Source organism: Mastomys coucha, unplaced genomic scaffold (genome assembly GCF_008632895.1).
Source record: "Mastomys coucha isolate ucsf_1 unplaced genomic scaffold, UCSF_Mcou_1 pScaffold1, whole genome shotgun sequence".
Taxonomy (NCBI): Eukaryota; Metazoa; Chordata; class Mammalia; order Rodentia; family Muridae; genus Mastomys; species Mastomys coucha.
Window position 1 is genome coordinate 83,098,998 of NW_022196891.1, and position 13,221 is coordinate 83,112,218.

The 13,221-nt window shown below is 42.6% G+C and overlaps 1 protein-coding gene across 4 annotated transcripts in view; it reads right to left on the reverse strand.

Moving 5' to 3' along the window:
• Nucleotides 1-13,221, reverse strand: part of Lyplal1 (lysophospholipase like 1) — a 48,899-nt gene that overhangs the window by 13,700 nt on the left and 21,978 nt on the right. For 2 of the 4 annotated variants that reach the window (XM_031337960.1, XM_031337987.1), the window contains exons 4-6: nucleotides 7,781-7,861; nucleotides 3,512-3,627; nucleotides 1,318-2,234 (exon numbers count right to left, since the gene is read on the reverse strand). In XM_031337960.1, coding sequence (XP_031193820.1) covers nucleotides 1,995-2,234; nucleotides 3,512-3,627; nucleotides 7,781-7,861 — 437 coding nt within the window. In that variant the 3' untranslated portion in view covers nucleotides 1,318-1,994. Of the gene's footprint in view, nucleotides 1-1,317; nucleotides 2,235-3,511; nucleotides 3,628-7,780; nucleotides 7,862-13,221 lie in introns of those variants that run through there. The other 2 variants (XM_031337969.1, XM_031337979.1) reach the window with 2 other exon arrangements.

Here is a 13,221-nt window from a genome sequence, read left to right on the forward strand (position 1 = left end):
CCCTTAAATACCCTACACTTCTTGTGTTCCGGGTCGAACTCCTCTGACTGGCAAGGTCATGAGATCGATCCCGGTACCAGTATCCCCAATAAATCTCATGTGATTGCAGCAAGTTCGGTCTCTCATGAGTCATTGGGTGGTCGCATCATTCCAAGACTTGAGTAAGGATCTCCCCAGTTCTGGGGGTCTTTCACAGCCACTATGGAGATCAACACAGAGCCTCCTCTAGACCTAGTCACAGAGCTACCATAAGCTCCAGAAAAACCATTCCTGGGCATATGCCTGAGGGGTTCTAAATCATTGCCAGAGATAGCTGCACATCTGTGCACATTGCAGCTCTATGCACAGTAATTCAGAGACATATCTGTGCACACTGCAGCTCTACGTACAGTAGTTCAGAGACATGTCCGTGCACACTGCAGCTCTATGCACAGTAGTTCAGAGACGCATCTGTGCACACTGCAGCTCTATGCACAGTAGTTCAGAGACATGTCCGTGCACACTGCAGCTCTATGCACAGTAGTTCAGAGACGCATCCGTGCACACTGCAGCTCTACGCACAGTAGTTCAGAGACACATCCGTGCACACTGCAGCTCTATGTGCAGTAGTTAAGAGATGGAGCCAGTACAAAGCCTTGGTGGATAAAGGATAAAGAGAATTTAGTGTATTATACAGATATAAAAAGGAACTTTATTAATTTTCGGTAAAGTGATCAAATGTTAAATGTCACAGGCATGACATACAAAGAACTGTTGCACGTTCTCTTCTATGAAGAATCTAGGTTTCTATACAGATCACTGTGAGCGCAGAACAGGAGCATATAGGGGAAAGGAAGATCCAGAGGGAAAAAGATCAGTGTCACATTGTCATGGGTTCTCTCATATGCAGAGCACATACAAACATACACACAAACATGCGTGCGCAAACACACAATTGCACACATTTGTACACACATGTACATGTGCACACACATGCACACATGCATGTGCGCACACACGTACACATGTGTGTGCATGCACGCATACATACACACACACACACACACACACACACACACACAAAGTGAAAGCAGAAGGGTGAATGGACCAGTAGGAGGAGGTACAGGAAAGTTTATGGGAAATGAACACTACACATGTGTGAAAACCACAAAAGACCTATTACTATACACTTATTTTAAAACACTTAAAGGAGATTTATGTGTTTATAACCAGTTATCTAAAACACAATACACAGCTATTGATCTAAATTAATTCTACTTGTAATAAGATTAAATTACTCATTATGGGACTAGGCACTTTAATAAGCAAGTCTGCATGTCAGTTATTTACTCACATTTTATTTGTCATTATACCACGGCAGTAGATAACTTTCACAAAGATAATCTACAAACAGACTGGGGAGGACAAACGGATTTTCACAAATCTGGAAAAACCCTTTAGTGTAGGATTCTGCATCCCACCACTGGCACCAAGAAAATGGAAATCAAGCATTACATGACTACCACACAGCCACCAGAACCGACAAGATGAAAGTCTGATGCAGAACTGGGCATCAGGGGCCACCACACTGTTCAATGGAAGATGCTAAAGCCACATTGAGAAAGAGCTGGGCCATTTCAGGTGATGCTACCACACTGTCACCCGGCTCTCCACCCTTAGCATGGCAGCCCTACTTAGTTCAGCCGTACACAGGAAGTCACTCAAATCTGTCGTGTATGGACAGGCACATTCCAATGTGCCCCAAATCTGTCGTGTATGGACAGGCACATTCCAGTGTGCCCCATCAATGCCACCTGTGCAGCAACAAAATCAACAGCTGACATGCACTACATGATGATTTTCAAGACAATCTTGTTGAATGAAAATAGACGGATACGCAATTTCATTTGTATAATATAGGGGTGCTGGCTGTTCTAATAATCTTAATTTTTGTGAGGGTCGAATAAGAGAAAAATGTTAACTGTAAGATGAACAGTCAACATACTGGGTGGGAGTCATACACTCTGCCTGGCTGTCTCTTCGGGCAGCTTCGTGAGAATCCACGACTTTAGCCTCTCCATCTCAGTTTTGCTGATCTCATGGTAGACATTTGGAAGGCTGTGAAACGTCGTTGTCACTCCCAGAGATTTCAGTTTTGAGCTTGTCTCCTCGCCCCAAGAGTGAAGAACTAGCTCATCTGCAGTGCCGTGACACTGGAAGAGCTCAGGGAGTGTGCGGCCACCTTGCTGAAGATCCTAAAAGAAGGTGTGAGACAACCCAGTTAGGCAGCCAATCAGAGAAGACCATGTAGTTCACTACAGCTCTCATGCGTAGAGGAAGAGGGTGTGGAGGTGGTACAGAGTGAGGTGTGCATCATATGCCAGTGAGCAGGCCTCCATGAAGGATGTGTGGGTATGTGCTCTGTGACTCCACCATGGAGGACTCGTCAAAGGGCAGTGAAGCATTCCCTACAGAACGGAATGGAAATGCAAGGACAGCCTTCTTTGTGGGGAGATAGAGAAGTACAGAGCTGAGGCAGAACTGAAGAGAAAAACCACATTGTACTTCCTTGTCAGCTTTTGGTCCTGAAGCTATAACACCAGAGTACTAGCTTTATAATTGATTTTTGAGTAGACTCATAACAAGCAAGTCCAACTATAGTCTTCTCCATTTTTTTTTTGAGATGGAAATCTATTTATTAAATGTGTTCTCTTGACTCAGACACGATGAGAAAACTCTTTTCTCCAATGCCAAAGGCTAAAATGTTTTATTTTTTTATTTTTTTATTTTTTAGATATTTTCTTTATTTACATGTAAATTTCTCCATTCCCAGTTTCCCCTCCAAAAAACAAAGAGACAAACAAAAACAACAAAAACAAACCCCTGTTGCCTCCCCCCTCCCCATGCCTGCCACCCCGCCCTCTCCCACTTTCTGGCCCTGGCATTCCCCTACACTGGGGCACAGAACCTTCACAGGGCCGAGGTCCTCTCCTCCTACTGATGATTGAATTTGCAATCCTCTACTATACACATGCTGCCTGAACAATCAGACCCCTCCATGTGCAGTCTTTGGTTGGTGGTTGAGACCCTGGGAGCTCTGAGGGTACTAGTTAGTTCATATTGTTGTTCGTCCTAAGGGGCTGCAAACCCCTCAGCTCCATTGGTCCTTTCTCTAACTCCTTCACTGGGGACCCTGTACTCAGTTCGATGGATGGCTGTGAGCCTCTACATCTGTGTTAGTCAGGTACTGTCAGAGCCTCTCAGGAGATAGCTATATTGTTTGGTATAAAGGATTCATATAACACTAAACATATCCTTCCTCGCTAGCTGTCCTTTTCGTGGGATGCTTGCTGAACACAGAGGCCTCCTGGACGGGACATGACGCATCTGGCCATGAGTTCCAGGCACTATTCATCTGTTATCAACTAGGCACCACATTTCATTGCTTAACTGTCAACTTTATTTTAGTTTCATTGTGTTTATGTTTCATGTCACATTTGCTTATTTGTTTTTTTTTAAATCCGGAACTTACCTGGTAAACAGCAGATTCTTTATTCAGAAAACCAGAAAGAACAAATACTCCTGCCACGTCTGGGTGGTTTCTGTACGCTAAATGCATCGCCATGCAGCTCCCCATAGAAAATCCGCCTAAACGAAGCAACACACGTGCTGATCAGAAAGAGGAGGAGAGCACACACACACACACACACACACACACACACACACACACACACACACACACACACACACACACACACACACACACACACACACACACACGGTCCCGAGGAACTTCAGGATCAAACAGGTCAGGGCCAGTCAGTCACAAGCATGTTAAAGGCTCTGGGGATATGGAGGAAATAGACTCTTAAAGGGAACTTCCATAGCCATCTTAGAAGAGACACCGTGGCCACCGCAACTCTTATCAAAGAAAGCATTTCACTGGGGCTTGCTTACAGTTTCCCGGGCTTAGTCCGTTATCATCAAGGTGGGGAGCAGGGTGGCAGGCAAACAAATGTGGTACTGGGGAAGTAGCTGAGAGCCACACTCTGATCATCAGGCAGAGATGGGGACAGGGCATGGGGAAGCGTGCCTCCGCCTGGTGTGGACACTTGAGACCTCAAATCCCACTGCCAGCCCAGGGATGCAGTTCCTCCAACAAGGCCAAACCGTCTACCTCTCCTTCTCCTTTCAAACAATCCCACTCCCTGGTGACTAAGCCTTCAAACATATCTGTGGGGTGATCCTTATTCACACCACAGGTCTTCTTCAGGTCTCCTAGAACACGTCCTGCTATGAGTGAGTAATGCCAAGACATCAGAGATGCATTATCAAAGAGACAGTCTTAGGAGAGAAACCATATACATCAAGGGAAGTATTTACCGTAATTCAAAATATGAGCCACAGCATGAATCTGACTTAGTTATTCTTCCAGTGTCTACTTAAGTTTGGGTCTTCCTTATAGGAGCCCTCACACCACAACTGCAGTTAACACCACGTTCCTCTCTGTGTCAGGTGCTCCATCAATAGTCATGTTTCTCCTACCTTCCCCATAACAGAGCCTGGCAATGTCTGCATTAGGAATGATGGTTAAACACATTGGTGAGCTAGGTAAAGCATTTTTGGAACATGGTATTATTTTGCAAACTGACAAGATAGAATAAAATAAACTCACCTATACAAGAAAAAAAAAAATCTTTTACTCACTTAACAGTTTTAAATGATCCAAGGGTTGAGATAATTTAGCCAGCCCTTGGTGTTTGGAATAGAGTCTTACTATGTGGCCCAAGCTGGCCTGGAACTCATGCTTCTCCTGCCTTAGTCTTTTTAAGTGCAGAATACTGCACTAGTGGCTAGAACTAGGTACATTAAAACACATAGAGACCCTATATTTAGGAATACAGTTGAGAAAAAACGTGCATCACAGATTAGGGATGGTGCATGGGAAAAGAGCAAAGAGTTGGTGATGCCACACGTGGCCAGAGCTCCGAGCTCCGAGAGGGGTCCTAGCCTTTAGTGAGAACTGAAGCCATCTCATTTGTATCCTATGAGAAATAAATGAAAGTAAACCACACATTTACAGGCTTTAGAATTCCATTCTGGCATACAATTCAGTCTCCTAATTTCTGCCCACTGCTCTACTTCATATACTAAAGTGCTATCTGAAACCCATCAGAGACCATCATGGAAATTTATAAGATTCTCCCTCTCTGCATCAAGAAGACTGAGGCCTGAGGAGACAGGTAAGTAAAAGTACATTTTATTTGCCTGAGGCAACTGTTGTCTCTGAGGCTCACTGCCTCCACCTGCTAACGTAGCCCTAGTCCTGGAAGCTTCTAGCCTCTGTACAATCTTATTTAAGTTTAGAATGTTTTCAGCCTCAGAGACTTACTGCTGAATAAGCGCACCCTTTCTTGTTCTTTCTGATCTATGGCTGGCTGGTTCAACTCAGCCATTCTGGTTCAAACTCCTCTCTAAGCTGACTTACTCAGTCTGGCTTCTCTTTGGCCTCTGACTTTTTGCTTTGCTTGGCTACCAACTAACTCTGGCATATCCTATTCTGTCAAATCTTTCTCTTATTTGTCACTTTGTCTGCCACTCAATTAGACATCACTTTCAAACATGGTGTTTCCTTCTACAAACTAACTTTACCGTCATTGTTTGTGATTATAGGTATATGCCAAGGGCTGAGCTACCCCACAACTAGAAACAAGTTCTTTTTCCAGTTCACAGTCTTGCGTTCAGGATTTAATCAAACATCCTACAGCACAGGTGGCCTGCCTAAAGGTAAGTCCTTAATTTTAGATATAAGGTAAAGACTTTGGGGATGCAGATCCCTGTGACAGAGCCAGTATACCTTCACTAAGCCATTGACTATTTTCTTCCTCTGGGAAAGGCAACTGCTATTAATTAGGGCCCAGGATTCAAATAGATAGAAGAGGGCTTGTAGATTGCAAGGCTTAGATTTCTCCTAAAAGGCACACTTGGTAAATAATCATGCATGATAAGAATGAGTATTATGTCTGTAATTTTATTTCTCCAGGAAGAAAATGACAGGGGCTCACTGGCAGCAGTACAATCTAGAGTTTAGTGACTAGACCAATGTGGACAAGACATACCTTAAAGGATGATAGACCGAGCACTGTCCTCAGGTACAAGACAATAAAGGAAGGTTCTGAACAGCTCAGTGCAGGAAGGGGGGGATGCACACATCATAAGACGCCAAGCGTAGCCCACCTCTACATGTGAGCCTTCCCCAGATGGAAGAGCTGGTGGGCTATAGCTGTGTGTCCGTACGATGGCGCATGCTCCATGTGTCTCCTTTGGACATATAGAACTCGGTACAGACAAGATCAGCATCCCCAGCAGCTGAACATGTATGTATGCAGAGTGGAATCTCAGACTTATTATTTCATATGGCTTTGCTGTGGTTCTAGCATCAGGCCTCTTTCTTCTGAAGTCTCTGCAGTAGCTACGCAGTAGCTAAGCAAAATTCTCATTTTCATTTGCTGAAAACACACTAGCTTGCTGGATGTTATAAACCTCGAGAGGAAGAGGCAGTTCTTTCTTCAAGTGTCAGAAACTGAGCTGGCTGAGTGTTTACAATCCACTGAGTGGCATGTCTGTCCTCCTTTGCATAGACTCATTAGCTAGCTCATCTTTAACCACCCAGCCAAGGATGGTGTCTGGCACCTGACGGCAACCGAATATTCAAGTCTGTATAACCAAGTCCACGTTTAGTGGTATACCTCTATGTTGCAAGCACATGGGAAATGGAGGCAGGATGATCAGGGGCTCAAGGTCCATCTAGGCTATATGAGATCTGTCTCAGAAACAACCAACCAACCAAAAATGTGACAATTTAATGTTTTAGAAATTGATATATTAGCAATAATGTATAAGCTTTTAATATTTTTCTAACTTAAAATTTAGATTAGAATGAGGATTAGATTGAAAATATGGGAACCTTACTTCTAGTCTGCCTGAGACATAGCCTACCTAAATGTCTGAATAAATTCATTAAAATCTAGGATTTAACCTCCAGGAAAACCAGAGAGCTAGAATAGATAGCTTTAGCAATTCCCATCAGGTTTCTGAACAGCAGTATGTGAAAGGTTAGCACTAAAACTTGAATCTTCAAAGGCTTTCAAAGTTTACATTTCTCATAACTATACAAATCCATTCTTCACTGGGGAGTAAGAATCGATATGTCTCAGGAGAGAATTACAGCTATCCTCTCCTCATGGACTGAGGCTGGGAATGCCCATCCTTCTAGCTCTTCCTTGGTTTCTTATCCATTTATATACATTGTAAAGACAAACACTGTTAACAACAAGGGGTGCCTCTTAAAGGGATTCTGTGGGATGTGTGTGTGTGTGTGTGTATGTGTGTGTGTGTGTGTGTATGTGTGTGTGTACGCGTGTATGTAGGGGATGAAGAGGAGCGACACACACAGATGAACACACAGAGAGAGCGACGGGGGAGGGAGGGTGGGGGGAGGGATCTGGTAGACAGGCAAGGCTCAGAAGAGGGAAGGAGGCAGGCCATCACACTGACATAGTAGTAACTCAGCCATAGCTGGAGGTTGAACAGTTCCTCTCTAGCAAGGCACTATTCTTTCACAGGAGGAATCATAATAAATCATACTAGAAACTGTTCCTAGCATTTAATTTCTCGCTGGAATTCATTAAGTGAATCTTTATTAAACATAAAATTCAAAAGCCAGACATTGTGCACACAGTAGCTTCTGCTACTGACGCTTTAATAAGGTCTTCAGTAGTGAGCGACCATAATGACCAACCTAGCAGTCGCTGGAGAAGAAAGATCTCCCTGTGCTTGGAACAGGGCTGGGCACAGCAGGGGCGTCCGTCATAAAGTTCTTCTGCAAGGAGGCAAATTTATTGTCAGGAAATGTCATTTTCTGGCAATTTAATTTGATATGATAATAAAGCTTTTAAAAATATGTGCATGGTTGAAGATAGGAATGGCGGTGCTCAGGTTGGAATGGAAGCACTTGGGAGGAGAAGGCAGGGGAACTGTGAGTCTCACAGCAACGCGAACAACAATGCTCACAAAAGAAAAGGAAATCTGGAGTGGGAATAACGACTGAACTATAAAAAATATTAAAGTTAAAAAATCGAAAAAAAAAAAAAAGATGAGATTCAGTCCTGGACCACTAGAAAAATCTCATTCCATATGTCTGATTTGAAACGCTCTTCTGTCATGAGTTGGATATTTGGGAGCCTCAGCTGGTGCGGTGAGTAATTCCACACTAAGCATTATGGGTTAAGTGCAAACATGGGGGTGCTGTAAGAAGGATCAGTCTGCTGTCGATACACACCAGGGCTACACAGCTGTTCTTTTCTGAGAAACTCAAGACCTTGAATTACATTTCCCCACACAATGTTCATGATCATTTCAAGGACAGCTAGTGTGATGAGGAAACCAAATCTTTGTGTTTAATTGTTAGGTAGCTTAAATTTGAACTTAGAGAGCCATGGTCACTGGTGGCAGCTGAACTCAAACAAGGAAGAACATCTAACAGTACCAGAGAAAACAACTTTTTAAAATCCAACTCATGAACTCACTAAAAGATAATCTTGAGCCTAAGATAAAGATCATAAAAACTAAAGTATATTAAATCAAATAGACCAAAATATGTTTTAAAGTGATTATAAAACCATAAAACTTTACACATTAGGCACCTTTGACAGTACATTTTTATTAAGTAGGAAATCTAGTGAGTTTATGTGGCTTCAGTGTCCTTTGATAAGACTAGCCTGAGAAAGGAAAAAAAAAAAAAGCAAATTAAGAGAGAGGAAAGAGGTGGGGGTGGGGCAAGAGGGGAGAAGAAAAAGAAAAGAGCGAAAAGAAAACACATAAAGGTTTCCTGTAAGCTTTTAACCTGTGTTCCAGTGTCTCACGGTGGGGAAGGCATTCCTGTATCTCACAGTGGAGGGAGTGTGCAGACTGAAAAGTCCCTGACCCATTTACAGTCCATTGAGGTTATCATAGCTCCCCACTGTCAGCACTGTCACCTTTAGCTTGGGGCACTGTGAAAAGAAACTTTGTATATTTTCTCTCAAAGAAGAAACTGAACACAAAGGGCCAGTTATTTGAGCCAATTTTCCATCTAGGAGTCTAAACTCCAGTCCACAATATACTACTCAGTAGGTAAATAGAAAATAGTAAATTCATTGTAGGTAATGGTTATAGTGGGCGTTTATAGATGCCGGTGAAGCATTTAAAGTAGTAAGAGGTAACAATTCCACATATACTTAAGATTAACAGGCTGAATAAAACATGGTAAAAATAATAAACTTGGCTTTATGAACTCTTTGTATAAAATAAAACAGAAACAATCTATAAAAAGCTCTATACTGGGAAAATTAACATGTTCTAAGGACAAAATCATGAAGTTTGCTATCAAGGGAATGGATTTTTTTTTAAGGTAATAAAAATCCCAGTCCCTCTATTTCATTTACATGGCACTCTAGAACTCTTCAAACGTCCGGAAAGGCTCAGACATTCCGGGAATCAACAACTCGCGGTTACCAGGTCCATTTCTGTACTTCATCCTACAAAGCTTGCAAGTTATGATAGTTCCACTCTTCTACAGACAAGCGCAAGGAAAACAGTTCCAGCCACACCTCTGGGGGCCTAGTAAGTGTTGCTAAAAGAATCCGGAGTTGGTTTTGTTTTTGTTTTTGTTTTTCTTAAAGATTTTTATGAGTACACTAGCTGTTTCCATACACACCAGAAGAGGGCGTCGAATCCCTTTACAGATGGTTGTGAGCCACCATGTGGTGGCTGGGATTTGAACTCAGGAATTTTGGAAGAGCAGACAGTGCTCTTAACCACTGAGCCATCTCTCCAGCCCACTGAATTGTTTTTAGTTAGTAAAAATATGTCCATTTGCACTTGTACAGAGTGAACAATGTTATCATCCCATGTTTGCCCCAGGGAGGGCTTGGGGTGCAGGGAACTGTGTTGTTAGGCTACATCCTGTGGATTCCATATGGCCTGTTTAAATTTTATTTAAAATTCTGAATTTTAAATCCCATTATAATCTTAACATAGTAATTACAAGTCATTCTGTAACATGGTTCCTCCATAGATAAAGCAGATAAGGGAAACCAATCCTGAGATTCTTAGTACCCAGTAGGTTTCCAAATTTTGTTTTAACAGTTGAACACCCTCTACATTATACCCTGATTTATCTCCTGTGGATATATGACATGAGAAGTCTTTGCATGGGATTACGAAACCTATGAAAGTTAAGATGTAAATTCACAATTTGCAGCCAGGCGGTGGTGGCACATGCCTTTAATCCGAGCACTTGGGAGGCAGAGGCAGGCAGATTTCTGAGTTTGAGGCCAGGCTAGTCTAAAGAGTAAGTGCCAGGACAGCCAGGGCTACACAGAGAAACCCTATCTCGAAAAAACAAAACAAAACAAAAAAAATTCACAATTTGCTGAACACTTGTTGAGTGACTTCTGTGTATAGATGGTGAATTTAGTGGCTACATAATATGCAGTTTTATGACTGGACCATAATTACTTAACTGTGGCATTCACAGTGAGTATATAGGTCAACCCATGTGACATACATGTGATTGTATGTCACATACAATCCTCCACCATACTGTGAGATTTTGTTAATACACTCATAGTATCACAATTCTGGTAAGAATCAGGTTCTATACATCTTGGATCAAAATCGAACCTAAATTATATCAATATCTTCTTTTAACAAGTTATCACCCCCTAGTGGCCACAAACAGATTCTAATCATGGTCGAAAGTTCTTGACTAACTTAAGGGGCCTGGGTTCTAGGTTCCCTCTGTGCTGCTCATAATCTCTGAATTTTAACCCTTCGCTGGTGGAATGAAACCAGTTATCCCCTAATTTCCTCACTGCAAGGCTCAAGTGGGACAGCTGCACAAGGGAGAAAGGCTTATGAATACTTTCCATACCAACAGCAGTAGTGTACGATGGCTGCTGTGTGCTAAGCTGAAGCGTCACATCATCTCTAGACTTTCCCGTCATAACAGTGAACACTGGAGACTCTCACTCTCCATTTTCATTTCTCTTCTTAAGTGAAAACATACAGACGTCCATGACGTAAGCCTGAGAGGCATGGCCTGGCTGTGAAACGTGCTTCTCTTCGACACATGGGCACTCACAGTGCATGTGTAAGAACTCCAGAAGGCAGGCTGCTCTCACGCTGCTGAGGTGCATCACAATATGGGAGTTAGAGCTGCTTCTGCAGAATACATCTGGTCAACTTTCAGAAAGTAACTGGAAAGTTCCTAATCGTATGCTTGTGTTTCTTCTAAGTTTTATCATGACCTTCATAGACTCATGTGATATACAGATGTTAAAACAAGCCAACTATACACTGTCTTGCATTCTTATTTCAACTGAGGAGGGTTTGTGAATGTCTCCAGAGCCCATTCTTATATTGCCTTACCTGCGTATCAGATGTGCACCCCAGCAAAGCTTTAACTACTTCTTCGTACACAATAGAGGCTTATTAATGTTTCCTGTTAAGACCGTAATACATGTCCTTTGCATACAGCTTGGAAAATGCAATCTTCATAGCCCATTCCACGGTCAGCTTTCACTTCCTTTGGAACCATCATATCTCTGTCTTCTCGATGTCATGGTGTCAGGTCATTGGTCCATGAATCTCCTTATCTGGTTATTTCCTTGCACATGTCACTTCTACATTGTGGCTGGCATCCTGTAGAAGTGAACACCCCATCATGGCTGACATCCCTCTGCAGTCAACACCCCATCATATCACCTCTTCCCTGTGTATCACCTGGTGACGCTAAGTCCTGGGCTTCATGCCACACTGATTCCTGGGATGGAACAGGTTTCTCTCTTGTTTACTTGCCATGCTTTAAGATCAGACAGAGGGTTATTCTTCTAGGAAGAAGGCGTTCTTATTTTTTTATTAGATATTTTTTTATTTACATTTCAAATGATATCTCCTCTCCTGGTTACCCCTCTGAAAAAATATCAAAAACAAAAACAAAAACAAAAAACAAACCCTGTTTCCTCCCCCCTCTCTCTGCTCGCCAGCCCACCCTCTCCCACTTCCTGGCCCTGGCATTCCCCTACATTAGGGCATAAACCTTCACAGGACCAAGGGCCTCTCCTCCTATTGATGACTGACTAGGCCATCCTCTGCTACATATGCAGCTGGAGCCATGAGTCCCACCATGTGTACTCTTTGATTGGTGGTTTAGTCCATGAGAGCTCTGAGGGCACTAGTTAGTTCATATTGTTGTTCATATTGTTGAAAACCCTTCAGCTCCTTGGGTCCTTTCTCTAGCTCCTTCATTGGGGACCCTGTATTCAGTCCAATGGATGGCTGTGAGGCTCTACTTCTGTATTAGTTGGGCAATGTCAGAGTCTATCAGAAGACAGCTGTATCAGGCTCCTGTCAGTCAGCACTTGCTGACATCCACAATAGTGTCTGGGTTTGATAATTGAATATGGAAAGGATTCCCAGGTGGAGCTGTCCTGGACATATACCCAGAAGATGCTCCAACATATAAGGACATATACTCCACTATGTTCATAGCAGCCTTATTTATAATAGCAAGGAACTGGAAAAAAAACAAATGTCCCTCAACAGAGGAATGGATACAGAAAATGTGGTACATCTACACAATGAAGTACTACTCAGCTATTAAAAACAATGAATTTATGAAATTTTTAGGGAAATAGATGGATCTGGAGAATATCATCCTGAGTGAGGTAACCCAATCACAAAAGAACACACATGGTATGCATTCTCTGATAAGTGGATATTAGCCCAGAAGTTCAGAATACACAAAGTACAATCCACAAACCACAAGAAACTCAAGATGAAGGAACACCAAAGTGTGGATGCTTCATTCCTTCTTAGATGAGGGAATAAAATAACCGCGGAAGGAGTTGCAGAGACAAAGTGTGGAGCAGAGACTGAAGGAAGGACAATCCAGAGATTGCCCCTCCTGGGGAGAAGACATTCTTAACTACTAAGGTCTATGTGTTGCCTCCACACTACCTGCCCCAGGCCTTCTACTCATTTCTCCAACAACACTTCTACATTAGAGCATTTGACTTCAGTTTCTAACACATTAGAGTTTCTGAGAAAGGTTACTATTCTAATAATGTCCTAGTCAGGGTTTCTATTCCTGCACAAACATCATGACCAAGAAGCAGGTTGGGGAGGAAAGGGTTTATT